This window comes from Peromyscus maniculatus, chromosome 3 (assembly GCF_049852395.1).
Source record: "Peromyscus maniculatus bairdii isolate BWxNUB_F1_BW_parent chromosome 3, HU_Pman_BW_mat_3.1, whole genome shotgun sequence".
In the NCBI taxonomy this organism is placed as follows: Eukaryota; Metazoa; Chordata; class Mammalia; order Rodentia; family Cricetidae; genus Peromyscus; species Peromyscus maniculatus.
The window spans coordinates 66,302,782-66,330,146 of NC_134854.1; the positions used below are offsets into that span (position 1 = coordinate 66,302,782).

General features: G+C 58.0%; 1 protein-coding gene across 9 annotated transcripts in view; it reads left to right on the top strand.

The window, feature by feature from the left end:
* Positions 1 to 27,365, top strand: part of Agap3 (ArfGAP with GTPase domain, ankyrin repeat and PH domain 3) — a 53,794-nt gene that overhangs the window by 19,659 nt on the left and 6,770 nt on the right. The window contains exons 1-12 of one of the 9 annotated variants that reach the window (XM_076566694.1): positions 3,646 to 4,578; positions 5,802 to 5,860; positions 6,106 to 6,193; positions 6,371 to 6,456; positions 6,534 to 6,675; positions 7,144 to 7,278; positions 7,418 to 7,545; positions 9,238 to 9,396; positions 12,939 to 13,031; positions 17,863 to 17,967; positions 23,326 to 23,494; positions 26,978 to 27,145. In XM_076566694.1, the coding sequence (XP_076422809.1) occupies positions 3,690 to 4,578; positions 5,802 to 5,860; positions 6,106 to 6,193; positions 6,371 to 6,456; positions 6,534 to 6,675; positions 7,144 to 7,278; positions 7,418 to 7,545; positions 9,238 to 9,396; positions 12,939 to 13,031; positions 17,863 to 17,967; positions 23,326 to 23,494; positions 26,978 to 27,145 (2,221 nt within the window). In that variant the 5' untranslated portion in view covers positions 3,646 to 3,689. Of the gene's footprint in view, positions 1 to 3,631; positions 4,579 to 5,801; positions 5,861 to 6,105; positions 6,194 to 6,370; positions 6,457 to 6,533; positions 6,676 to 7,143; positions 7,279 to 7,417; positions 7,546 to 9,237; positions 9,397 to 9,732; positions 9,956 to 11,857; positions 12,064 to 12,938; positions 13,032 to 17,862; positions 17,968 to 23,325; positions 23,495 to 26,977; positions 27,146 to 27,365 lie in introns of those variants that run through there. The other 8 variants (XM_042273212.2, XM_076566695.1, XM_076566696.1 and 5 more) reach the window with 8 other exon arrangements.

A 27,365-nucleotide genomic window follows, 5' to 3' on the forward strand; every position in this document is an offset into this window, starting at 1 on the left:
ATGGCGAGATCAGGCAGGGTCAGGGTGCAGACACATGGGCGGAGTACAGGGTGGCGTGGACTGCAGCGCTTCGCTCGCAGTGACAAGGTCGTGGTTTTAAAAGGTCGTAACTCCCAGTGGGCATGAATGTATATGTCAGTGTGGTGGCAGACGGGTGTAAGGAGACCGTTAGGAAGTTGATGTGGTGGCATAGGTGGACCACTGGACAAAGGAGCCTCTGGGAGAGAGTGCGACAGAACGGCCAGGGTCAGTATGAGGTGGTGGGACTAGGCATGGGTGTCCTTGCTTCTTTGGCTTGAGCACTAGGGGCCGGTGCCCTGCCATTTGCCTGGGCAGAAGCAATTTGGAGGCGGAACTTTGAGGTGAGTTGTCACTGCAGTGTCCCCAACCCAAGGACTTTTTCTCTTGGTTCCCTGACACCTGACCAGGATCCCTGTGTTGTGGGAGGAGCCCGCCAGACGCATCAGTTGCCTCCATCCTAGGGAGGTGCACTATATGCCTCCGGCAACTTAGAGCTGTGTGGCCAGCCCAAGGGCCCTGCTGCTAGCGTGCCTGCTGCAGGAAGATGTTCTGCTGCCACCTTGTGGCCAGAAAGAGCCGGGCTGGTCTTGGAGGCTCGGTGGACACACACAGGCCACACCTGAAGACACCTAATCCATTCCTTGGGAAGCCAGGTGCAAGCCGTGGTCTCCAAGCAGAAGCTTCTCCTTCCTCTCTCTTGTAGAATGACAGCCACCAGTTTCTTGTGGATTGTGTAGGCTGTGGCAGTCACGAGCTCATCAGTGCATCCGGAGCAGGCACTAGGTGACTGGAGACTAGGTGGAGGCCCCTGGGAGTTCGGCTGAGCTGCCCTCCGCCTCTGCTGAGGAATCAGTATTCTCTTCCCAGGTGTGGCTCACATCTCATCCCTGCCCACGGGGTCTTCTCTTTCTGCCTAGGCCTTCTCTGTGCCCAGAGACCTCTGTGCAGGGGGCTTTAGGCCCCGGGCTGAACAGGGCCAGAGGGTTGCTCAGTGCTTGCCTTCTGCACACTCTGGCCAAGGAAGAAATTGTTCATCCTGACCTAGAATGCAGTCAGGGTCTGTGAGAGATTCATCACTAATCCTTCAGAGACTTCCAAAGGAGCCCCTCAGCCCCTGTGGGACAGATGCAGCCTGGCACTTAAGAGAGCTATAAGAAACAGCTGCCCTGAGGGAGCTGGTTTTGTGGGTTTGGGTCCTGTTTGGACAGTTCTGGCACAGAGCTTTCACGGACAGCGTTATTTATTGCTCTTTGTAGGTAACGGCTGTGTGGAGCAGAGTTGTGATTATCACGTGCATTTGGAGCAGGTGTGTGAATGTGTGTACATGGCTGCTGTGTACAACACGCCCCTCCCAGCTGTCCCGTGCCATGCCATCCCGTCCCCCCCCAAACAGCCCACCCGCTAGGCACCTTGTCCTCAACACTGGCTCCTCAGCTACTGCCTTGTGCTTGCATTTTCATTTGGGGAGGGGCTGTTCTGGGCAGTTGTGTTCTTTTGTGGAAGAATCGTTCCTATGCATGGGACAGATAGGACAGACAGATGGAGACAGGGAACCATTTAGTCAGGTTTCTGTTACTGTGATAAACACCGTGACCATAGCACCTTAGGAAGGAGAAGCCTTGCTTTGCCTTCCGCTTCCACATCACAGTCCATCATTGAAAGAAGTCAGGGCAGGAACTAAAGCAGAGCACACAGAGGAGCGCTGCTCATTGGCCTGCTCCTCACGGCTTGCTCGGCCCACTTTCTTACAGACCCAGGACATCTGCCCGGGGTGGCCCCACCCACAGGAGGTGGAGCCCTGCCACACCGTAGTAATCATTAAACAAGACCCCCCCACCACCACTTGGCAATCTTATGGAGGCATTTTCTCAATTTAGATCCCCTCTTCTACCAGATGTGATGGCGCGCGCCTTTAATCCCAGCACTTGGGAGGCAGAGGCAGGAGGATATGAGTTGGAGGCCAGCCTGGTCGACAGTGTGAGTTCTAGGACAGCCTGGGCTACACACAGAGAAAACCTGTCTGGAAAAACTTCAGAAGAAAAAACAAAGATTCCCTCTTGCCAGATGTGTCTAGGTCTGTGTCAGGTTGACAGAGCCAACCGGCACAGGAAGTTAAGGTAAACAGACTGCATCCTCTAGTCTGCAGCTCAGGAAGGTGGGCTGACTTGACATTAGAGAGTGTGAGTCAAGAGTGCTGGAGTGGTGTCGGTGTGCTGGGCCTGCCTGAGATCCTGGGAAAGGCTCCTCTGTGGAACCGCCTATTACATCTGTTGTGAGGAACAGGGAAGCAACCATCCCTTCCACTCCTAATAACTAGTCCCATGAGATCACAGAATGCCCCAACAAGAATGAAGAATGCCCCAGAGATCCAGCCCAGGACTTGAAAGTTTCCAGCTCTCCCTTCTGGGAGCACCTTGATTGGAGAGGCCCTGCCTTCCCAGGCATTCCCCCTAAGCCAGCCCCCTCAGGAATGTGCTGCTTTCTTTCATCTGCTCATTCTCTCTGGGACCATGGGATTCTGAAACTGGATGGGACGTGGAGTTGGGCTGGGCTAGGTGGAGACAACCGGGAGGATCATCAGTTTCCAGGGACACTCAATCAAGCGCTAACCTAAACTGGTTTCTCCCAATCTGTGCGCGGTGCGCGTGGCTGTCCTCTGGAGGATGGAAGCTGGCTGTCTGGGCCAGGGGACTCAGTGTGCTGATAGTGCCATGGCCATCATAGTATGGAGCTTCTGCCCCATCCTGGGGTGAACCTGAATTGTCTGGATACTGTGTGCAGCCCAGACTACGAATGCTTAAAAGACACTGAAATGAGGGGGTTTTAGTTCCCAGTGTCAGCTCAGGCAGTGACCACAAATTGTCACTGCTGTCACCTGGGCCTAGCTAGGCAGCAGGGGCTCAGGAGTTACTCCCGGGCACTGAGGTTTTGCCCTTGGCTTTTCCTGCTGCCCTTTGGTCTAGTCCAAACAGAAATGTATCTTCTGCGTTTTATAATCTCCAAAGAAAAAGACTTCCTCAGTCATGGACAGCAACTGCTGTAGCGTCAAGCACCCCTCAGCCTTAAGAACGTCAGAGCCGAAAATGGAGATACTGTCACTTTGCTAAGTTCTCTAGTTTATAGACAGCCTTCTGAAGCTCAGAGATGGCACAAGACTTGCCTGTCTGTCTCCTGGCTTAGAATTTGGGCTTCTAACGAATTTGGCTGGCCCTGGGGTCCTTGGTTTTGGTCCCCTCTCTTTGGAGAATGAAAAAAAAAAGGCTAACTTTTCTCCAAAACGGTGCTTTGTGGGGGGTGTGCTTGGGGACTGTTATTTATTTGGCCTGCTCTTAATGACAGCTCCTCACCTACCTGCCCAGTCTTAGGAGGAGCCCTGGCAGGAATTTCCTGTTTTCTGAGGGCTCCCAGGGGCTGCCCTAGTAGGCCGGCTGCCCTGCGCCGCCGTTCCTGGGTGTTCCAGGCCAGACTTGCCGCCTCTCCTGGTTAGGCTGGCTCCAGGCCCTTCCAGGTCTGGGCTTGCAGGCTTGAGGTGGAGGAGTTGAGGGACTCGGTTGGCCCGCACCAGGTGCCCAGAGGCCGGAGGTCCGTGCGCCCCGGCCGCGGCCCCGGCCCGGGCCCAGCCCCGCGTCCCTCGCCATGGGCCTGGCCATCGCCTGTGGGCCCTGAGCATGGAGCGGGGCTGGCCGCCGGGGGAGAGCTGCAGCGGGGAGCGGCCCGCCGTCTGCCGCCGCGCCCTCAGCGTCTGCGACTCGCTGGACCTGCACAGCGCCCCGACCGACCGGACCGCCGCCGCCCTGCAGGCCGCCTTGTGCGCCGCGCGCGAACAGCCTGCGCGGCCTCGGAGCGTGTGCTCCGGGACCCCGGGCTCGGCGGCGTCCGGCGCGCGCGGCCTGCTGCTCGGCCTGCTGCGCCCGCGCCACGGCCGTCGGGGCCCTGCGCCCTCGGAACGGCCCGGCTCGGCGGCGCCCAGCCCGGAGCCCAGCCCCGCGCCCGCCCGGCGCAGCCGCGGTGCCGGGGAGCGGGCGTCCAGGCCACGGCCCACCAGCATGACGTTCCTGGAGGTTAACCGTCTAGAGCTGGCGGCGGCGGCGACGGAGGCGCCGGGCGCAGGGCTTGGCCGCACGGGGAGCTCGGGCTTCCTGCGGGGCGCGTCGCTGTGGAGTAGCCAGCGCTGGCAGGTGTTCCGCGGCGGCGGCGGGCGCAGCGCGGAGAGTCCCCGGCGCGGCCTGTCTGCGCTCAGGAAGAGCTTCAGCTTCCGTCTGCGCCGCGGCCAGGAGATACGGCGCTCCGAGTCCGGGCTGCTTGCCCGGCCGCCCCGCACGCGCACCCGCAGCGACGGCGACGCCAGCTCCCTGGGTGCTTTCCCCAGCCGCCGAGACCTGCTGGGCGCCGACAGCCCGTGCGCGCCGCCGGAGCCCGGCCGCCCCCGCGCCGCCGCCAGCCTCTGGAAGCTGCTCACCAGCCGCTTCCGCAGGAGGGAGCCCGCACCCGCGGCGGCGGCGCCGCTGTGGAGCCGCCGGGCAGCCGCGGCCCCGGGATTCCTGGGCGCTTCGAGCGGTAAGGGGGGACGCCGTGCGCCGTGGTGGTGGCCTCTTTGGTTGGAGTCCGGCCGAAAACAGTTTGTGTCTGAACCTACCTGGTAGAGACGGGTGGGTACACATTGCCTGGAATAGCTGGGTCTGACCCAAGTGCCCTCGCCGCCTACTTGGTATGTCTAGGGTCGTTGGAAGTGTCCAGAGGAGATAGCAGTGGCAGAGAATTCCAGGCAATGGCACTGTTCATAGCATCTTGGCGTGGTGTTCTAGGAGACCTGAAGGGCCTGGGTTACAATGCCACCCTCTCTCTACACAGTGGATAGAGTACAGTATGGCTGCTCAGGGACGGAGCTCTAGGCTGGACTGGAGAGTTTCCCTAACTGGGAGCTGGGACCTCTCGCTCTCGCTGCCTCTGCAGCTGAGGTCAGGGACTGATTGTGGACTTGAATGAGATAATGCTGTGAAACATCTGTGGGCCGGGCCAGTGAGTGGGAGCCGGGCAGGTCAGCAAGCACTGCCCCAAGTCCAGCCCAGGCCAGGCCATCTAGGCTTGCTGGGGAATCAACGAGCACTGGCTGTCAGGTCGGTCGGGGGCACTGAGTAGCAAGAGGCTTTCCTTCCGGAGGACCTCGAGAGTCTAGGGGGCCAGTGGTGCTGGGTGTGGTCTAGTGAGAGGGAGCCCGGGGGGCTGGTCTCCTGCAGAGGCGCTGGGGAGAAGCCCTGGCAGGGCCTGGCAGATGTGCCTCATTGGACCTGCCTTTACAGTCCAGGGCCAGGTGAGACTCCTCCCTCTTCACCCTGGCTCAGGAATGTGGTAGGTGGCCCCACCCTGCCAAGGGTGAGCTGTTCCTACTCGCAGGAAGGAGACTGGTCCCCCTTGCCAGGGCCCTGCCTATTTTGGGTCTGGTCTGAGACCTGCTAGAGTAGCCTCTCACCTGGGTGAGAGACATCCAGGCACCAGGCCAGGTGAGCTCATGTGGAATCTATGCCCCTGATGGACCATGAAGAAGACAAGGAGGGGCAGCAGCCCGGTACAGGCAGGATGAGTCTCTGCTCACAGCCCTGCCCTGCGCATTGTCTGCTCTGTTCCCTAGGGAGTTAGGGGTGAGGGTCAAGGTCCCGTGGAGGACAGTAGTCTCCTCTGGCCTTGCCTGACAGACGGGTGTTGTAGGTGGCGGTGGTGACGGTTAGGGCAGGCCTGTGGAGCGCTCTGGCCCTGATGGATGGCTCTGTCTGTCTTTGCAGACTCATTTGTGAACAGCCAGGAGTGGACCCTGAGCCGCTCTGTGCCGGAGCTTAAAGTGGTGAGTGGGCCCATGGGAGGCCCAGAGGCCCGGGGGCTGGGTGGGCCAGGCTTTATTTAGGTTGTGGGTCTGGACATTGGTTCTCCTGGCTGCCATTCTTTCCTCGGTGGCCTCCCTCCCTCCCCTGGCATTTCCTGGGCCTCTTTCTACCTTTCCAACCTGCATGGTCCTTCCTTACTCTTAAGCAGCAGTCTCCCTTTGTCCTGTGCCTTCTGACCACCCATTTCCCCATTCCACTTCTGCAGGGTATAGTGGGGAACCTGTCTAGTGGGAAGTCAGCCTTGGTGCACCGATATCTGACAGGGACCTACGTCCAGGAAGAGTCCCCTGAAGGTGAGCGTCATAGACTGGGCTGCCCTAGAGGCTGGCCATGGGTTGCCTGTTCCTCCATCATTGTGTCTCTGTGGAGCTCACTCCTCTCCTGGCCCATCCTCTTCCCTTCTCCCCGGGAACACACACACGTGTGTGTTCCCTTCTCCACATTTGGTCCTGACCTCTGTTCTGTCCTAGGAGGTCGATTTAAAAAGGAGATTGTGGTGGATGGCCAGAGTTACCTGCTGCTGATCCGAGATGAAGGAGGCCCCCCTGAGCTCCAGGTGATGCTCCTTTTGACATGCTTGCCTCATGCCCAGTTCAGCAGGGCAGTGGGTGCTCACTCTGCTTATCTCCCCAGTTTGCTGCCTGGGTGGACGCAGTGGTGTTTGTGTTCAGCCTGGAGGATGAGATCAGCTTCCAGACGGTGTACAACTACTTCCTGCGCCTCTGCAGCTTCCGGAATGCCAGCGAGGTGCCCATGGTGCTGGTGGGCACACAGGGTGAGGCAGGGCATGCTGTATGGCAGGGTATGGTGGTGGACCGTTGAAGTCTCCATAAGCAGGCCTTGACACCCCCAGCTGAACAGTGACAGGCTCTTAACCGCCATGGGGCCTGAAAACCAAGGTTTTAATTTGGTTTTCTCTGGAAATCTATGATTATTATGTCCATAGTTTTCACTGTTATTATTTATTTATGAAACAAGGTCTCACTCTGTAGCCCAGGCCGACCTTAAATTTGCGGTTCTCTTGTCTTAGCTTCCCAAATCTCAGATTATAGGCATGTGCTACGACACTGGGTTCTACCCACATTTGTGTCCATTGAATGAGCAATGAAGTTTGTTTTCCCTCGAAAAGGCATTAGTAGAATGAAACAAGGTTCAAGCACCTGAGTTCTCCTCTGCCGGCCCATCAGTGCATGATCCTCTATTGCTTCTCAACCAGCTGAGTGAGTCCCCCGTCTTCCGACAGATGCCATCAGTGCCGCCAATCCCCGGGTCATTGACGACAGCAGGGCCCGCAAGCTGTCCACAGACCTGAAGCGCTGCACCTATTACGAAACGTGTGCGACCTATGGGCTCAATGTGGAACGAGTCTTCCAGGATGGTAACTCAGAACCCAGAGCCGGGTGGAGGGTGGCTTTGTCGCAAGTCATTAGTGCCGTGTGTACTCGGGAGCCGCCCCGCGGGGCTTTCTACCTCCCCCTCTCTCCAGCAAGCAGAATTGACTTTGCTGTTCCCTGCAGTGGCCCAGAAAGTGGTAGCCTTGCGGAAGAAGCAGCAGCTGGCCATTGGGCCCTGCAAGTCCCTGCCCAACTCACCCAGCCACTCGGCCGTGTCCGCTGCCTCTATCCCGGCTGTACATATCAATCAGGTGCGCTCCCCCCTCCCCGGTACTCCCTGGCCTGTTTGCCTTGTTTGCCTGTTTCTCAGCCCCTCTGCCTCATGCTTACCCTTGCTCATCTCTAAACTCGTCACCTTGCTTGTGGCTCCAGGTCTGTGTAGTCTGCATGGTTGGCCTTGGTCTGGCCTTTTCCTTGTGGTGACTGCCCCTTGTCCCAGTTTCCATGCTGTTCACCCCACCGTCTTCTCCCCACCCCAGCTATTTTAGCTAGGGCATCACAAACACATGCTCCAGTGAGCTCCCTTTAAATGGCCTCCTAAGCTACCGCTTAAGGAGACCTTATGTAGCCGGCACAGAAAGGAAAGAAAGTTCTGGTGTGCTCAGCACTCCCCTTTAAGGCAGGCCTGACCCTGTCTTCTCTAGTGGACAAACACTTCCACTTGGTTGCAGGTGCGGTGCCTTCTTCCCAGAGAGGAGGAAGCGGCTGACAGCCCCAAGCCCGCCGGGCACTAAGACTAGCCCTCTGTGCCCCGTGGCCGTGTTTTTATGTGAAGAGCAGCACATCCTCATGAGGGGGCTTGGATTTCAGCTGCACTGGGAATGTGCAGATTGCCCCTGCCATTGCATGTCCTCCCGTATCATTTGGACACTTGTCTGTGTCTGACACTTGACGTGTGGGCCAGTGCTTGTTTCATAGCTGCATACCCTTCCTGCTCTGCCTCGCCGCCCTTTGCTGCAAGCCCAGAGTCATCCACAGTGCCTAGTGATCAGCCACTATGCTTTCTAATGACAGCCTGGCTCCAGTGCCAGGACCCTTCTTCTTAGGACTTGTGAGAAGGCACAAGGATTCTTGACACCATTCCTCAATGAAAAGAGGAGGGAGGAGGGGGAAGGAGGGGGCAGAGAAGAATGTCTTTATATCTTTATGTGGTACACCTACCCTCCACCAAACAGGGCCAAGGTCACACCCTGCCCCTTTGCCGTGGGCCTGCCCTTAGGAGGCTGCTGAGGCCAGGGGTACATTGCACTCCCTTGGTCCGTTTAGTATTGGAGATGGGCCTGGCACTCTAGTGAGGCCTGATTTCCACGCACCCTCTCTCTGTCCTGGGAAGACACTTGTGTGCTCTGTCTCCATCCTATAAACGTTGTTGGCTTCCTCTTTCTCCTCCTCTTCCATCCCCACCTGCAGCTTACTGTGCTGTGCGCGGCAGCCTTTGCTCTGTTCTGCACTGTACCTCAGACGGGTCCTGACGCTTTCCCGCTGCTATTCTATGCCATACACCTTGTCAAAGTAAACCCGAGACTGCCCGACACCCTGAGCCCAGCCCCAGCTCCGGGAACCCAACCCCCTCGGCCCTTCTGCCCCCGATTTTGCGGATTCAGAAATGGTGACCTACTTTCTAGTCCCAGACCACCTGCAAACTATGATGCCACTGCTTGTTCACTCTCAGGCTCCGTCCCTGATTTTGGAATGTTAGCTTGTGCCCCCGACGGAGTTCTCAGGTTGCCACAGAAGCATCCCCATCCAGTCCCTTCCAGAGCCCCAGACCAAAGAGGTCAAGTTCCTCGTGGCAGCTAGCAGTTGGGCTCTGCTGGCCTCCAGGACATGCCAGCCCCCCTCAGGGCCACCTTTAGGAGCCGGTGGCCCCTTCTGCTGCCCCTCGTGCGGCCCCCCCCCCCCCCCCCGCCCAGGTCACGCTCAGCTGCCCTCTCTATTCTTAGGCCACGAATGGCGGCAGCAGCGCCTTCAGTGACTACTCGTCCTCAGTCCCCTCCACCCCCAGCATCAGCCAGCGGGAGTTGCGCATCGAGACCATCGCTGCCTCCTCCACCCCCACGCCCATCCGCAAGCAGTCCAAGAGGCGCTCCAACATCTTCACGGTACGTGCCCGTCCTCCTCCGTGCCCAGCTGCCATCACTGCGCAGGCAGGGCTGCGCCGAGCTCCCGAGCAGGAGGGCAGGCCGCCCCAGGTCAAGAGGATGCAGTCTCTCGCGCACTTAGACACGCAGGGCTCCTAGAGGTTCCTCAGTGGACCCGCAGCATCTTGCAGGCCACCCCTCTGGGCCCAGGAGGGGCTTCCCTCAGACCCTCCCCCTGTGCACATGCTCACCCCCCGGAAGCCTCCCTCCCAAACCCTAGAGTTTCTGTATCAGCTTGAAGGGATCTTTGAACTCGTGGCCTAACTTCCCTGACCCCCTTTGATTCAACAGCTAATGACCCGGAGGCCGGAAGGCTGTTTGCCCAAGGCGACACAGAGGGTTAGCTGGCCCAGCTAGAGTCCCAGCCAGGCCTCCCCGTCCGCCGCCTTCCGGCTCTTTTTCCGTTACCCCACTGCCGAGGGGAACATTCATGCTTCCCACCCACCGCTGTGATTGGTTTAACAAAGGCTTAGCCATCTTTTCCTGGGCTTCACCACGCTGCCTCGTGCCTCCCGCTCAGGTTTGTCCTGTCTCCTTGTGAGCTCCTTGCCCTTCCCCGCCAACCTCATGCCCCTACCCGGGCTCCACTGAGCCTCCCTGCTCGGGGCCAGCCCCTCAGCTCTTTGGCCCCTGAACTTACCACTCCCACCCACCCACCCACCCACCCAGTTTTTACACACCGTGCCCCTCCCTGGCCTGGCTGTGGCCCTTCTGTGGGGCTCTGGCTGGACTGTTCCAGGAGCTGTGGGCAGACAAAAGGTGGGTGAGCAGCCCGTCCCTCCGCATCACTGCACCCCTCTTTCTGAGAGCCAGGGCTTGGCTCTTGGCCTGGGCCCGGATCCAGCCGGCCAGGCTAGACTTTCTGGACCCTGCCCAGACAGAGCCAGTGCCCCTGGGCCTCTGTCCTCCATTCTCACATCCACCCTGCTTGACATACCTCTGCCCTGCATCCCTCTGTCTGCTGGCTCCTGGTGTGCGCGCTCACTGGCCTCTTTCTGCTGACGGCTCCTGCTGCTGTTGTTGGGGCACACTGTGCTTACCCAGCTCCGACCCTGCAGACCCACGGCTTCTCCTTTCTGTTCTGTTCCATCCATTGAGATATGCAGAGTCTTGGTGGCTGCCTGCTCATGTCCACACCGCTGCCGCTACCTGCTGCTGTAAAGCCCTTGGGTGCCTGGGCCCCAGTGACACCATGGGCACCCTCCACAGCCCAGCCCCCAGCATCAGCATTGTGTCTCAATCATCCACTGCCTTGACTCCATTCTTAACATCCTCCCATCTTCCCCCACTGGCTGGTTCAACGTCAGGGCATCCCCGCCTCCCTGCTTGGCCTCCTCGCCACGGGACCTTCGGGCTCCCTCCATGTGTACGCTGCTGCCTGCCTGCCTCAGCTGTACCGCCTGGCACCACCACCACCACCCCTTGCTGCTTCGAGCACGGCCTTCCCTCCAGGCCCATCCATTTTCTCCATCTTCACAGTGGCAACCTTATTTTTTCTTTCCATCATTTCCATGGTGACCTCACTTGCGCCATTGTCCCTGAGACAGCCTCAAGGCATGTTCAGCTCTATGGGTGTATCTTGGGAATTCACCCCATCGTTGCTGTTGGGGCCACCCTTCCTTCATCCTTCCTGGAGGGGCTACACCTGCTCCAGGAGGTCCTGTTGTCTGCTGCCTGTTCTGTGACTGGTGACTTCTCGCTGGGCATGGTTGTGATGTCCCCAGTCTCCCCTTCATGACGCCATGTATTCATTTGTTGCCACTCTTGCCCTGGTTCCAGTTCCCATCCTTCATGGGGAGGTGCCACTCTGGGCTCCTGGGGTTTTCTGGTGGTTGACAGCCCCTTGGCTTACCAGCCTGGCTGGGGGTAGGGCTCATCACACTCATCCTGACCAGCCATTCAGCCTGGAGACCCAATGACAACAGTTCCTCCTCCTGAGGCCAAAGGGGCAGAGGGCTTTAGCCCCGGAGGGGTCTGGAGGCAGGTGTTGTCTGTAGAGCTAGCTGCTGGGCAGCAATGTAATCTTGAGCAGTTTTGCCCAGTTCTTCGTGCTCCCCCTGCTGGGCTTTCTCACACATTGCAGTTGCATTCCTCCTTTGTCCGGACCCTGTGCCTTGGCTTCTGGCAACCTGGGAAAATAGGAGGGATGGGGCCCGGGCAGCAGAGTGGTGAACATTCCCTGCTGACATGGACTGCTGGGCCACAGATGCCCAGCAGCTGGCGGCCTCCTCCTCCTCCTTTCCTTTTCCTACCTCCTCCTCCTCCTCCTCCTCCTCCTCCTCCTCCTCCAATCCTCCTCCTCTTCATCCCGCTGCCGCCGCCTCTCCCCAGGCGCCTGGGTCTCTGCCCTCACCAGTGCTGACCAACTTTTGCGGGGCTTAAGTATAACTTGCCAAAATCTTTATTCTTTCGATATTTGCAGATATGTGCCACTGTTTCCAACTTTTCATCAACAAAAAGGCCTTTCCAACTCCTTCCAAATTAGAAGACCAGGTGGTGACACACAGCACCTCTGGACATTCCCCCTGTGCGGGGCCGGAGGCGGGCCGGGCCCTGGGACTGCTCTCAGATGAGAAGCGGCCGCCGAGCTCCCCGCTCCAGAGACCCACAGGAACCTTTGTAACTAACCCCACCCCCAGGGAAGGCTAGGAACGCCGGAGCCCGCCCGCGCTGGGGGCTGCCGGGGGACCAGGCCCGGCTGGACGCTGCGCCAGGCTCGCTGAATGGAGAAGAAGGGAGCTCGGCCCACGCCGGCCGGCCAGAGCGACGAGGCCCAGAGGGGCGGGGGCGCTCAAGCCCGCTGGCCCAGCTGCTCCTGGGGGGAGCTTTCCTGCCCCTCCCCTCCTCTGCTCCTTCCTGCATGGACTTCTGCCGTTCCTGCTCCTGCTCCGGAAGCCGCCGCCGCCACCGCGCTTGCCTTGCCCCCTCTTTTTGGCCCCTTCCCCTGTTTCCTAGGATCCGCATTTGGGTGGACTCTGCCCCAGGAGCTTGGCAGGGCGTAGGGCCTCTTCTGGCCTCTCTCCTCTCTCTCTCCATCCACTGTGCCCCTCGGGCCACACCGACGCGCTCGGTGCCATGTGTCTGTGCCGCAAACGAGCCCCTGCCCGCTCACTTCCGGACTTTGCTCTCCCTGGTTGTCGCGCCCTGTGCTCCTGGCCAGCCCTCAGCCCCACGGGGCCACCTCTCCTCGCCCCTCCCTTCACTTACACTCCAGCCCCTGGGCTGCGTGCTCCAATCGCGCCCTCCGTATTTCACGTCCTTGCTCTTTGTGAGGGGCGGGCCCGGCTCAGTGACCTGTGCTGCTCTGTATGGTGCCGTGTGTAAGAATAAACCCATTGGAATACTCGTGTCTCGGTTCCTTCCCGACCCGCCGCCCAGGCCCGACCCAGAGCTAGGGCTGCCCAGGAGAGGGAGGAATGTGGGATGGTGGGGAACTGATGCAGGCGGGCTGTTCTCCCCCAAAGGCCCCAGACCTCTAACACGCCACCTCTTTTCTCTTTCAGTCTCGAAAAGGTGCCGACCCGGAGCGGGAGAAGAAGGCCGCCGAGTGCAAAGGGGACAGCATAGGCAGCGGCCGGGCCATCCCCATCAAGCAGGTCAGCACTCTGTCTCCTCTCTGCCCGAATGTGGGTCTCCCTCCCCAGGGCGTCCCTGAAGCTTGAGGTCCCTGACAACCGGGTCCCTAGACAGCTGTCTTCCCTCCTCATCACCACCAGAGAGCAGCAGAGAGCCACTTGCCGCCCTCAGTTGGCTTCCAAACCGGATGGTTCTTTGGTACCACCTGGAGAGGAGGGGGCAGTAACATAAGGGGCTGGGCATGGTGGCACATGTCTGCAACCCCAGGACTTGGGAGGCAGAGGCAGGAGGCCAGCTCGGGTTGCGTAAGGAATCCTGGGGGCAGTCTCGGCTACAAAACGCAGGGCAGACAAAAGGGAGCATGAGGTAGAGGCAGTACCGAGGGACGCTCCCTTCCGGGATCCCCGGGTGCAGTTTGCCACTGCGAGCATCTCTTGCTCCTTGTTTGTTTTCTCACCTACTGGTTCAAGTTACTGCTGCCTGTATGTATATGGGCTTAAGGCTCACTGCTGAGGCGTAGGCAGCCTGTCGGAGTTCATCCCTGAAGAAAACGGGTTCTCCTCCCTCGGCAGCATCCCTGGCGTGTCCAGAAGACACTGTCTTGGTCATCTGGTCCTTAGACCCTTCCTGGCCCTCTTCTGTCACACTCCCTAAGCGTCAGATGTGGGGCTGTGTTATGGATGTCTCGTTCAGGGCTGGGCGTCCCATGGTCACTTCCTCTCTGTGCAGATGGAAACTTGTTTGATGAGGGGTGAGATGTGTTTATCAAGAAAGCGTGCGGGTTTCTGTACCTTCTGCTAAAGAGAACGTGTAGTAGAGCTGTCACTTCTGATCACTCGTCGCTCACTCCCTGAGAGCAGCACTAGGTCATCCAGGCCTAATGGGGGCGCCTGTGCCGGGAAAGGCGTGGACTGATGAAGGGGGTGGTACCTGTCTGAATAGGAGCTCTTCCCAGCGCTGCTGAGTGCAGGGAGTGGGTGACGTTTGAATGAGCGGGCACCTGCCCCGAGTGTGCCATGGACCCTTCTTGGTACTGGTGTGGTACAGGTCTTCTGAGTATCTGGTGGCTGTGGAGGGACATGTTGCCAGGTTTTGACCCCAGAAGAGGTTGGTGTGGCCAGAGCACTAGAGCTGAATTTGGCCAGGGCCTGTAGGCACGTTTAACCCTTCCGGGGACTTGTGGGTCCCTTGGCAGTGTGAGCTGTTGGGGCAGGCCAGTCAGTCCCTGTGTCTGCCCCAGTCATGTGTTAAGATGGGGAGGGTGCTGGTGCTCTGTGAAGGTGTTTAGAGAGCGTCCCAGGAGGCTTCTGAGGGCCCGGAGGAGGAGGCCGGGAGCACGTGGCCCACGCTGTTCTTTCCCCTGCTCTCCCCTCCATCTCTGTTGACAGAATCTATGTCTGGCAGGGACCGTTCCAATCGGGTCAGTCTTGTGGGAGGGAGTCACTGCCAAGACTGGGAGCACAGAATGGCAGCATGAGGGTCCCCTCCTCCCTGTCCTCAGGATGCCTGTGTGGTCCTGTGTCCACAGAATCCTGACAGGACCGTTTCTGTCTGCATCCCAGGAGTGCAGGGCCTCCCGCTGCTGCAGCGCTGTGGATGCAGCCCAGTCACCTGCCGTGTGGAAGTGGAGGGGTGAGGGCGGCAGGTGCTTTCCGAGTGGTGGTGTTATCACACTCACCCACACACTGGAAGAGTGAAGGAGAGCACTCCTGGCCTCGGCTCCCACTCCACTTCCTGTCTGGGGGTTGCAGAAGCTGGAGGCTGGATTGGATTGTTCTGAGTCCCCCACGTGCAGGGGTGGAGTGGGGAGAGGGTCCTGTCAACTTGCAGCCTGGAAGTCAGGTGGTCACTTGGGTGTTACTTTCTTTGAAAGGCCCCTCCTGCTCCAAGGCCCTGGTAGCTGTCTGGCCTGGTGTCTGTCTTTTGTGCTGGAGATGAGGTTGTTCATCTGTGTGTCCACCTGTGTGTGTGTTGGGGGCGGGGGGCTGCCCATTATGGAGGCCCCGCCCATGAGAGAGGGGGACCACAGCTCTCCTCAGATGCACCCTTGCGCCCCTCCTGGGTGTACTCCGACGTCACCACTGGCCGGTCAGGTCTCACCCCGCCACATTCATGGCCCCTCCCCTTCCCCGCCCTCCTGTCCCGTGCTCCCCATTTCGGCTTCTTCCCCTCCCCCTAGCTCCTGCTGGGAGTGGAGATTGCATTTCAGTTGCCATTTGCATTCCCAATCAATCCGGACTCCGCAATTAAGTCGGCTGGCGGAGCTGGGAGGGAGGCGGCGGCGGGAACGGGTCCTCTGGGGGCTGTCGCCTCCGCACCGCTCCCATTCCGCCCCAGATTGCTTCCTGCTCCGTGGTGCGCAGCCGGCCGGCCAGGGAGGGAGCGGGAACCCCGCAGCTTCTCTCCCTCTTGGAACCTGGGCTGGAGGGTGGGGGCAGCAAGGCTGGGTGGAGGGTGGGGGCCAGGGTCGCTCCACCGCCCTCCAGCCTGTTGGCGAGCCCCGGGCGCCACGCCCACGTCCTTTGCTAACGAGCCTCATTAAGCGGAAGGGAGCCGGGTCTTCTGTCGGGCGGAGAGGGCTCCGCCTCCGCAGCAGTCCGACTTCTGACCTCCTAGCCAGGTGAAGGAGGGTAGGTCCGAGGTCTCAAGGCTGCTCTGACCCAGACAGGCCCAGAGCTGTTGTGGCATTTGGATGTTCCCAGCCAGCTGGTGGCAGGGAGGGGAGCTGGGCCTGGGGCTTAGAGGCGGTGGCCCACAGCTAGTGACATAGAGTGCGGGGTTCAGGTGTGAGAGGCCTGGACCCGGAGGCTGAGTGAGAGGAGAGCCCTGGGATGTCGAACATCTAGAAAGTTGTGTGTCCCCCAGGGTCTCCCAGGAGATGGCTTCCTCCCCTCTGCTTTCCTGATGGCGGTCTGTCCTCAGAGGCTGCTTGCCCTTGGGGGCCCTTGCTGTGGGTCAGGGGGGGGGAGTGACCTGGCTCTCCTCTGCTTCTGCCTCTGTCCTGTGGCAGACAGGGCTCTAGGCAGTCTTCCCGGGTCCCTTCACAGACGACATGACTGGGGAACTGATGGCTTTGAAAATTATCCCAGGCTGTCTTCAGAAGTTCCGTTTGAGGGTAGGGTCTCACATCAGGAGGATGTCCTGATGCTGCGCGTACCATTGCATCTCCTGTAGTGACACTGGTCTCCTGGGGGTAGAAGGAGGGGGAAGGAGGGGAGTTACCAAGGATGTGAGACGTGTTGAAAAGTAGGAGTTGGGACCTAAAGCTGGTGGTCCAGACATCCCTGGTTGAGCACCCTTCCTCAGCTTCCAGTCCGCCCCCTAGTGGCCAGGGGTGAGAACACTTGTAAATCCTAAATCCCCTTGCATGTATCTAGGCTGGCTGGACCTTGACTGGCCTTCTGCCCCAGCCTCTCAAGCCCTGGGGCTACAGGCATGTGCCACCATCCTCACCCCTTAATTACATGTTCTAATCTCATCCACTAGATCAAGAAGAGCTCAGAGGGAAGGGTGTGGCTGAATCTGATACTTGGCCTGCTCTTTGGCATTCCTCCATGGTTGTTTTACTGGCTAGCTGAGGGCAGGGCCCCCACTGTTTGCCTCCACATATGTGCATTATCACCCTTGTCCCCACAGGGAGCCCAGAATATACCTTCCTGTTGTGCCAGAAATGTCTATCATAACTCCTCCCACCAAGTCCCGGTCTGGGAATCTAACCACATGCCTCTTCCTACCTGTACTGTTGGGAGCTTCGAGGGACCAGCCACCTGGTGTCCATCTGTAGCGCCTCTGTTCCCAGCCATTTTCCTATGCAGTGGTCTTGGAGTGATTCAGAGCAGTGCTGGGCCCTCTAAGGTCTATGGGAGGAGTAGGTTTCTCCCAGGGTGCTGTGCATGGGTATTACCCATCAGGCTCTGTGTCCTGTCGTCTCTGCACAGCCACACAGCACAGTCTTAGAGCGGGGAGTCTTTCTCTCCGGTTTTCCCAACAGACTCCTGAGTGTCTGTGATGGCCCAGGTGTCGTGCTGGCCGCCGAGAGTTGTTAGCAAACTTAACCCACACAGATGTCCCTGTCCCCCGGGCCTTGCTCTCATCCCTGCCTATTGGACCTGCACGTTTGAAGAACATACCATGCCAGCCCTTGTGGTGTAGGCTTGTAATCCCAGCTATTCAGGAGGCTGATGCAGGAGGAGAATCAGTTCTGGGCTCACCTGGGCTGTAGAGTGAGTTTGAAGCCAGGCTAGGCAATTTAGTCAGAGCCTGCTGTAAAAAGAAAACTGGGGATATAGCTTGGTGGTAGAAAGCATACAAATCAACCCCCTGTACTGGGGGGCAAGGGCTACCTCACTGACGTACTCAGGACGTTTGGTGGCTGAGATCGGAGGCTTGGACTTCTTGGTGCCCAGCATGGGGTCTGGGGCGTTGTTGGGACAGTTAGGACGTGTTTCTGTCCTGTACTGGAGCTCCCTCAGGTAGAAGAAGACCAGAACCTCTGCAGCCCATCCTTCTATTTTATAGAGCCTTCTAGATTAACAGTGGCTCAAACTGCTTCCCACTGGACGGCCAGTGGAAGCCACGCCTGTGGGAAAATGTCTCCCTGCTCTGCCTAGGGCGTCTGTAGGTCTTTAGCCTGTCTGCTCAAATGCAGAGTTTTCAGCAGAAAACAGGGTGGGCTTTGAGTTACTTAATCACATAATGACCTTCCTGTGCTAGGCTGGCTCCTGGCCTCCAATCAGGTCCCAGGCAACAGAACTCAGAGACTTTGGGGCTGGTGTCTGGTCTGAACCCTGACCTTGGGGCACAGTGTTCCACAGGCTGACTCCTGGTCCGTAATTGTACCTCTGTTCTTAGGGGATCCTGCTAAAAAGGAGTGGCAAGTCCTTGAACAAGGAGTGGAAGAAGAAGTACGTGACGCTCTGTGACAACGGGTTGCTTACTTACCATCCCAGCCTGCACGTGAGTCTGGGAGGAGGGCGGGGAGGAGGGGACGAGGCAGAACGAGGGTTCCTGGTGATGGCATGGGTTTCCTTTGAGAATGCATCACACTTGGGTAGTCTGGGAAGAGCACAGGACCCTCACAGGTTTTGCCTTTCCTGTAAAGCAAGCTCTCCACCAGCTCTGCTGAGCTGCTGCTGCTGCTGGGCCATTGCGGCCAGCTTAACCCTCCTTTGCCAGCCGGGCTCTGTGTCCCATGTAACTGGAGAACTTCTGTGGCCGAGGGCATGGATATTGCCGAACAGGCTGGCCATGGCAATGAGGAGCACTAGGCTCCCGGCCCGGGGATGATGGCTGAGCCAGGAGCTGAGTTTGGTCTAGGAGGGGGAGCAGGGTCTGGAGACCACACGGCCCGTGGCCCAGCCGTGGGGGCATGGGTGTTCCCATGGTCCTCATGGTCCCTGTGGCAGCCCTCCCCACCCTCCTTCCTTCTCCTCCCCTCACTGCGTGGCTCCAGCACACAGCTGTCACCAGAATCCATCTCTGTCACCACCCCACTGTGGGGCTAATGAGTTCTCCTGTGAAGCCCCTCGAGCACAGCACGTGGGCCAGCCCCACCTCCCCCTCAGCCCCCGCCCAGAGGCTCCGGGCTTGCCTCAGAGGGTCCCGAACCCATCTTCAAATGTGCACGTGCTGTCAGGGAGGCCCTGCCCGACAGGTTCCAGGGTTTGCGTTTCCTGGCCATTACCTGGTCCTAAGAGGCCTCCACAGAAACCCTCCAGAGAAAGAGACCTGGTGTGGCTATGAGCCTGGGCAGAGCAGCCTTGGGAGGTTTCCGTTCAGGGCAGTTTGCAGCCTGGGATGCCCATTGATCTTCCCCTCTTCTGATTCCTTGGGGTACTGGCCTTTCTCCTTAGCTCAGGGAACATTGGTTAAGTTAATCCTCTTAGTGCCTGTGCCAGAATGCCAGGTAGTAGTGATCCCTGAGAGATGAGGGGCCCACATCCATTTCCTGCAGCAGACTGTCTTGTCACCTTGACCCACCCTACTTCTCACAGCCCTCAGAAGACAGTGGGAAGCAGTTGGCTAATTCAGGTGGCACTGGCTGCAGAGATAAAAGGTGTCTTAGGCCAACAGTGCCCTCTGCAGGTACAGGGCCTCACCATGGAGCCCTGCACCCGGGGAGGGCTGGAGGAATGTGTGCTAGACAGACAGTAGATTCAGGGTGCTCCCTACGAAAGGGAGCTGAGGGGTCCTCCCTCGTTGCAGGAGGACCTGGGCTGTGTGTTGAGGCCCAGAAGCATGCCAGCACCTGCCAACTCTCATGAGTCATGATTCACCCTCCGTCCACCGGGCAGGTTGGCATATGTTCTCTGGATGTTTACATCTGGACCAAGGAGCTTGAGAACTGGCTGGCTAGGACAGCTGCCTCCCTCCTGTGTGGGTGGCCTCAGCTGCCTCCTGCCTGCGTCCTCAGCAGTGTCTCTGTTTGTGCAACTATGGCCGTGTGTGGGGTTAATCCCTTCTGCTATTCCTGTACTAGAAAGTGAGAAGAGCCAGGGTGAAGAAGAGGGGCAGAAACATTGTGGGAGGGGAACGGGTCAGTTGTATCAAGCTGGGTTCTGGTTTGGGAACCAGAAGGGACCAGAAGGAAAGAGGGAAGGCAGCAGGGACATTACCTCTACAGCCCCAGGTGGAAAGTAGTGACTTGGTCGGTTTGTGGCATGTTCGAGCCACCCAGCCAGTCATTGAGGCATGATGTGGATCCATCACCATCATCAACATCACCTAGATTTGCCAGTGCTTGCCAAGAACACCTACCTCTGAGCCTGGCTGAAAAAGTCAGAACAGAGAGTGAGTGAGTCAGGAAAAGCTGCCAGAGGCCTGGCTGGACATCCAAGTTTCCCAGGAGTCCTCCTCATCGTACTTGGACTGTGTACTCGGGCCTGTGAAGGATGTGGGGGCTAGGAACTTCCAGACCTGCCCTTAGGCCCCTGCAGGGTGAACTGGAAGAGGTGATAGCCCATTAGCCTAGCCTTGGGCTCTAACTCTCCAGGTCCCCTTGGGCTCTGTGAGGATTGTGTAGCTAGTACCCTGAATGGCATCACTGGGTCAGGCAGCCAGACAGCCGACCTCTCCCATTGGATGTCTGGAGGTACTGACAGTCAGTCAGCCCGGCCTTCCCTGGAGTCTTCTCATCAAAGAGCTGCTGGTTCCCTTGAAAACTTCCTCTTGGACACAGCAGCCGTGAGGCTGTGCCCCCAGACCCGGTTCATTCCTGGGCTCGCTCTTTCCCTCCTCATCTGGCCTGTGGCTTTGGCTTACCTGCATCTCCTCGGCTGCCTGCTCTCCTCCATTCCTGTTTGCCGCCTTCCTCTAACCCAGGAGCGAGTTAGCACAGCAGCGACCTAGCAGTCTAACCTGCAAGAACCGCGGATCCCTGAGATGCTGGAATCTTAACCTTGACAGTGAAAGAAAGGCCCCGACGATTCCCAGCCTTTCGGGCAAGCTCAAATGAGAGACAGGGCCTCTAGTCACCAGAGACTCCCTCAGGACTGGGCCTGTCTGTCTCTCCTGAAGGGAACAGCTCTCCCCTGAGAACCAGGACCACAGTGTCTAGGCCTCTCCCACTAATGGAGGTGGCTGGGCCCAGCATGTGGAGCGTGAGTTGGCGGGCGGGCCGCAAGCTTCGAGCCCGAGTCTCGCCTGGCCCAAGAGAGCCTGCCACAGCCTCCCCCATTTGCAGCCAGCGGAGCCATTCACACAATCACCTTCTGTTAATTCTATCTGCAACATCAATTAAATTGTTTGTAGAAACTAATTGAATGTGGCTTAATCACACATCTTAATAGCTTTCCACGCTCTGAACTCGTTGTTAATTCCAGTAATAAAACGAGATGAGAACGCTGGCTGGGTAATTAGCGAGGAGGCTGGGGAAGAAATTGCCGTTTGATGGTGGGTAATAAAGGCAGCCGTGGTGACCGCTCTCCTGAGCCGCCGCTGCCACCACCACGCTCCCCCGTTCTGCTGACGGAGGGAAATGCTATTGCTCTCTGCCTGAGGTCCCTGTTCCTGCTGCTGCTCCTCCAGGCTCCTCGCCATGCCCTCCACGCCCAGGCTGCATCAAGCAGCCCAACACTCAGCCCGACCTTCTGAGAGTGTCACCCTGCCCAAGCCACAGGGTATGGGGCAGTCAGATGCAGAAGTTGGGCAGTCCTTTCTCTGCTAGCCAGCTTCTGGCTCCTTGACCCTAAACGGAGTCCCTCTGTGCAGCTCTTGTTCTTGGCCTTGGGTCATTTTCTCGTGCTCCATCCCAGCTTTGGGCATCTCAGAGCTTGAGCTGGGCCTGAAGACTATTAAAATTGCTGTGACCTCCTTGCGAACTGGAGCAACCCAAGCCCCTCCCTCAGGAGAGGGACTACAGCTGGGCCTTTGGCCCAGCCAGCTGTTGGCAGTTGTCTGGAGCAGACGATGGAAGATGTGGTTGTATGTAAGGGCTGAAGATGAAGATGAGCAGGAACCCGAGATGAGAACATGCAGAACCAAGCCTGGAATGGAGGTAGCGAGGAAGGTTGAGACATGAAGTTACATACTAAACACGAAAATAAAGACCAGAGGACCAACAACAGTGTCTGGTGAGGCAGAGAACGGTCCGATGAAGCAGTCCTTGGCGGGGAGCAGCGAGGGGCCTGTCAGCGCCTCCGCACAGCCGAGCTCAGAGCCCTGTTGGTTGCCCAGAATGTGGCATCTGGTGCAGTCAGGTGCTGGTGAGGCCCAGAGCTGTAGCTAGAGCTCTGTGGATGTACAACCTGGAGGCCAGAATTGCCAGGGCCCTCCTGGGTTGGAGGCTTATTCTCTTGGATTTCTTGGTAGATTGTTCTGTGAATCCAGAAAAGATGAATAAAACTTCAGAACAGGTGTGTCTGTTCTGTGAATCCAAAAAAGATGAACAGAATTTCAGCCAGGCCTTGTCACAGGAAGGGACAAAGCAGGAAGTCACAGACAGGAGTCAAGATGCAGTGGTGGCAGGGTCGAAGCTCCGCCCTGAACGCACCTGTGGAGGAGCAGCTCTCGGCTGGGGTCAGGTCTTCCTGAAGGTTGTCTGCCTGGAAAAGTGTCAGTGCCCACCTTGAGAACCAAGATGGCTACAAGCTCAGTTGGGCTTCATGGGGCTGTATGTAGGCAAAGGGCTTGTGCAAGATTTCCCGAACTTTAATGAGATAATCTGATTTTATGTCTGATCGGTACAATTCTAGATTCTTCTCTCAGGAAGTTGTATAGCACCAGTGGAGGAATTTTGTCATACGGTATGGAGATGGAGAGCTTAGAACTATCGAGGGACATGAAGGTGTAGAAGTCGAAGCAGTCTGGAGAGAGAGGTGGGAAGCTCCAGGCCGGGTCCAGCTTTACCCAGAAGCTACAGGCAGAGGGTTCTGTAGTCCTGGGGCCGAGACTTGCAGGCAAGCTAAGCATGTCAGCTGGGAAGCCCAGCCTTGGGAATCTGAAAACCTGGGCTTGCTTGGTCCAGCTCAGTACCCATGTGCTCTTGGGCAGATTAACACTCCTAAGCCTCAGTTTCTTCATCTCCAACATAGGGCAAAGAACACTCTGGAGACTGAGACAGGAGGATTGCCGTGAGTTGAGCCTGGAAACACCTCACTCAACTGGTTGGGATTTGAAATATACTGATCAATGAACTGTAGATGTATTGTGTATAACACACAGCCCAGGGATGGGCAAATGCCAGTCGGATGATGACAGGTCTCACTGGTGGAAAATCCATGATGTGTGGTGATACACTCCCAAGTCCATCCAAAAGAATCAAAGATTGTCCTATAAACGTCAGCAAATAGTTTTCCGGGGCTGTCCTAAGGGCTGATTATTCCTCAGTGCCCGGCTTGTGATAGGAGCACTGTGGGAACTTGGGACTGCTCTGTCCTTCAATCAGTTCCTTGTTTCCCTCCTCAGCCACAGGGGTGCTCTCTCCCTACGCCTGTCTCTTTACCACCTAAGCCACGGCCTTGAGCCTCAGCGCTCGGCTCCAGAGCCTTCCTCAGCCCTTCATCCTATCTTCCTAGCTGAACTGCACCCCTCTGGGCACCGTGAAGACTTGGGTGTGATCCAGATTTGGAGACTTGGTTGGGCCTCCAAGACCTGCTTTTTGAGATTAGGTGTGTGGTGTTGTTGTTCCCCTCCCCCGCCCCCCATCGACACACACACACACACACACACACACACACACACACACACACACACACACACACACACACACACACACACCGGTTAGCAGTGAGGAGGAAAGAGGCCTAGATAGTACTGGAGACAAGCTGCCGAGGAGAGCCGAGCCTAATGCATCTTTGGTCGTCTGTGCACCTCTAGGATTACATGCAGAACATCCATGGCAAGGAGATCGACCTCCTGCGGACTACAGTGAAAGTGCCCGGAAAGCGCCTGCCGCGAGCCACGCCTGCCACGGCCCCAGGCGCCAGTCCCCGTGCCAATGGGTTGGCCATGGAACGGAGTAACACGCAGCTGGGTGGGGGCACAGGTGAGCTGGCGGCTGTGACGGCGAGCGTGGCGAGTTTTATGAACGGGGGAGTAGATGTGTGTGGGCGTAGCAGGACAGGCTGCTTCTCGGCCAGGACATCAGCGCTTCAGACACGCTCCCCAGCCAAGGTCACACGTGAAGATCCTCCCCACCAGGAGTCACGTCCTGTATGCAGACCTCGTGGGGCTGGGCTATCAGGTGGGGCTTGGGAGCCCCGGGACAGGGTGTGAGGACAGCGAGTGGTCCCTGGACGGCCTCCCGCAGCTTCAGCTAGGTAGGCCAGCGACTCAGCTTGCCGCAGGAGTCGGGTAGAGTTGCCTGGGTAATCCTAGGTCTGTAGTGGATGCAGGGTCTCTGCACAGAAAGCAGTGGGGTCTAAACCCAGTGGTTCAGGAAGTCAGGAGAACTGTCCTCTGTCCACCCCTGGGGAAGGGAGAATCGGACCACAAGTGGACAGTTGTGCCTAGGCAGCTTTTCTATGGCTATATTCTTTATGGGTGTGGGAGTGTGTGCTTGTGTGCACACGTATGGGTGTGTTTGTTTGTGTGACTATGAGTGCAAGTGTCTGTAGGGAGCAGAGGCATCTAGAGTCCCCTGGGGCTGGAGTTACGGGCAGTTGTGAATCACCTGATGTGGGTGCTGGGAATCAAACCCAGGTCCTCCGGAAGAGCAGCATATGCTTTTCATCACAAAGCATCTTCTGGTCCCTGACTGTACTCTTACCTCTTCATGGTCTCAGGGAAGAGTGTCCTGTCCTCTGTCCCCAGGTCCGAGTGCCGTTCGCCCCCCCTGGACTTCTTTCCCTCCTCCCCGCCCCCCCCCCTTTCTTTGCTCCTAGAGCTGCCCTGGATTCCTGGACCTTTCTGCAGGGCTCAGTGTTCTCAATTGTCCTAACTTTCCCTGAAGCTGCTGCTCAGGCACTCATAGTAATGTAGGTTTCCCTGAGATGTGCCGCCTTGCCTAGGGTAAGGAGTGAGGGTGTAAGGAGGTAGGGAGTTCTTGTCACATGACAGGAAGGTGTCATAGACACTGAGAGAACATAGATGGGCCTAAGGATACTGAGTCCTGTGGAATAAAGAATTGTTCACTGTCAGTGCTGGTGAGATTTGAACCCAGGGCCTTGTGCATACTAGGCCAAATATTCTACCACTGAGCCACACTCTACCACCCTCTAAGAATGGTCCTTGTTTGGAGCAGGGTACCTTATTTGTGGTTGGTTCATTCTGAGTGGGCTGGAGGTGTGGGGAGAGCTAAAAGAGGAACCTGACATCATCATTACCTGACTGTGCCACTGCAGTGGGTGTCTCTGAAGCAGGTACCAGGGCCACAGCAGTGCTGTGGAGATGAGTGTCCTGTTTTCAGGAGGAAACAAAGACTCCGAGAGGTGAAGTAATCTGTCTATAAAGTCCTCCTGTAGGTGTAGAAATCCTGTTGCTTCCTTTGAGCCGTCTGAGCCAGAAACGGCGAGCCCTTGAAGTGTGTACAGGAGAGCTCTGGTGGGCAGCGGGAAGGAAGCAGGCCAAGGAAGATGTAGTCCACCTGAGGGTAATTTGCTGAGAGCCTGCTCAACAGGGTGGGCTGCGGAGCCCGGCCTTGGCAAAAAGAACGGGTCACGTGCTGTCCTTAGTGCTGAGCCTCCAGGCTGCCTCCCGGCATCTCACTGGGCAGCCCCACCGTGGGGTTTCTTGGTACCACAGGAGGGAGGAGGGAAGAGGAAGGTTGCCCGAAGAGCAGCCCTTTCCTTGAAGATGGGTAGTGAGAGGAAAACTGGGGCATCTCCCCAAAAGTGAGAGAAGCAAGCTGATGCCTGTGGCCTGTCCCGTCCCATCCTGGGCCCACCCACCTAGCCTCCACCGAGGACGCCACAGTGGGATGCAGGAGGGAGCCCCGCAACCCGCTCCTCTAATTACGGCACCCACACACAGAAACACATGGATGACGCTTCCCAAGCACGAGTTCCCGCTGCCGCATGCTGACACCGACCCTCATGCACACTCACACATGTCTCGCGCTCACCGGGCGATGTTAACATCTCATTATCTTTGTTACTGTAATTACATTATCCGCTGCTTTATGCAGAATTATCCTCGGAGGACTAATTGATGGCTCCATGTTTAATTCATTAATCATTAGCATCAAATTCGACAATTACAGTGCACACTGATTGTGGGATTGCAGGCGTAATGAGGGGAGAATTAACAAAGGAAAGGGAAAGCACTCTCCTCCCTCAGGGTGGGGCTGGGGGGCTTGGGAGGAAGTGGGGCCTGTGATACCTTTGGTCCAGGCAAGGGGTTAGGGGGTCCTATTTGGAATCCAGGAGGCATAGGGACTAGGAAGAAGTTGGGAGAAGCAAGGAGCCTCCAAGGTTTAGGGACCTGAGACCTGGGTGGGAGCCGAACACCATGTTTGTGTTACAAGCACTTACCGTGCCCAGTCACTGTGGGGGCTACAGCAGCTAGAAGGGTAGCGCCACGCTCATCTCTGCCTTGAAGGGCCCCTCCTCAGAGCATGTGCAGCAGGGGCCTCCCGCCCTTCCTCCTGCAGCTGCTTCAGGTCTCTGCTTCCTTAGACATCCAGAAACGGGATCCACATGCTTGCCTACCAGGCTGCAAGGCCTGCTGTTCGCCATTTCCCTTTGCCCGCCTCGGCCTGCCTCCTCCAGTTGGGCTGGCTCCAGACCATCAGCTTCCACTTGAACCTCCACCCTGGAGCCTCTCAGGAGGCCTGAAGCCATGTGGGCTTGTCCCACCTGTCCTAGGCCGTCCCTTGGGCCATTTCTTCCTGGCCTCGTCACCACCCTGAGTCTTGGGGACTCTGAAGAAGGGGAAAGAAGCTTAGGTTCCGAGGCCCTGTAAGCGACACAGGCCCTGTGGCTGTTGCCAGGCTCTGTGGAGGCCTCTAGCCGGGCCGTGGTGGGCTGTGCCCGCCCAGCCTTGAACTCCTCAAGCCTCGGATTCCCCTTGGTTCTGCCATTCTTCCCTGATGGGAAACGAAAGATTAATTTTCTCCAGCCCAACAGGATAATTACTAATACTAATTAGACATAATTACTTGAATCTGATACACTTCTTTCTCGTCAGAATGGCAGCAAAGCTGAGGCAGAGCAAATGACGTGCCGGCTGGAATGTTAGATGCAGGACTTAAGTGGGGTGTGAGTGTGTGTGGGGGGTGACAGATTGAAGCGCTCGGCCTTGGCCAGGAGACCTCAGATAGGGACGACCTCATGCGACACCCCCTGCCCCTGCCTTTCCCAGCTCCCAGTCCCACTGATTTATAGTCTTGGAGAAAGGAGAATGTGGAGGCTCGAAGTCACCTCCTTCAGGTACGGAGGCTGCAGGAGGCCTTGGCACACCCCCAGTGAGCCCGGCTCACTGCCCGCTGAAGCCCAGGCCCGCCCTCCTCTCTGGTCACTGTCTTGCTGGAGTTAACTCTGGCTTTGCCCCCACCGGCCCCTCCTCCAGCCTGACCCTTCCCCTCCCCCAGGTGCCCCCCACTCGGCCAGCAGCGCATCCCTGCATTCTGAGCGCCCCCACAGCAGCTCAGCCTGGGCCGGCGTGCGCCCCCAGGGGCTGCACCAGCGCTCCCGCTCGGTGTCCAGCGCTGACCATTGGAGTGCGGCGGCTGCCCTGCCCGCCAGCATGCAGCACCCCGGTGAGTGGTGGCTCTGCCGCTCCCCACCTCTTCTGGCTCCCCACCTCTTCTGGCGTCTGCTTCAACAACAGGGGGAGCCCAGGATCTGGGAGTCTGATGGGGTGGGGCCCAGCAGAGTCCTTCAGGGCTTGCTTCAGATACTGTTCTTACTGCAGGGGCTGGGTACCTCAGAGGCTCAGTCCCTTCTCCAGCAGCCAGCTTCTCTGGCCCCGGGCCTAAG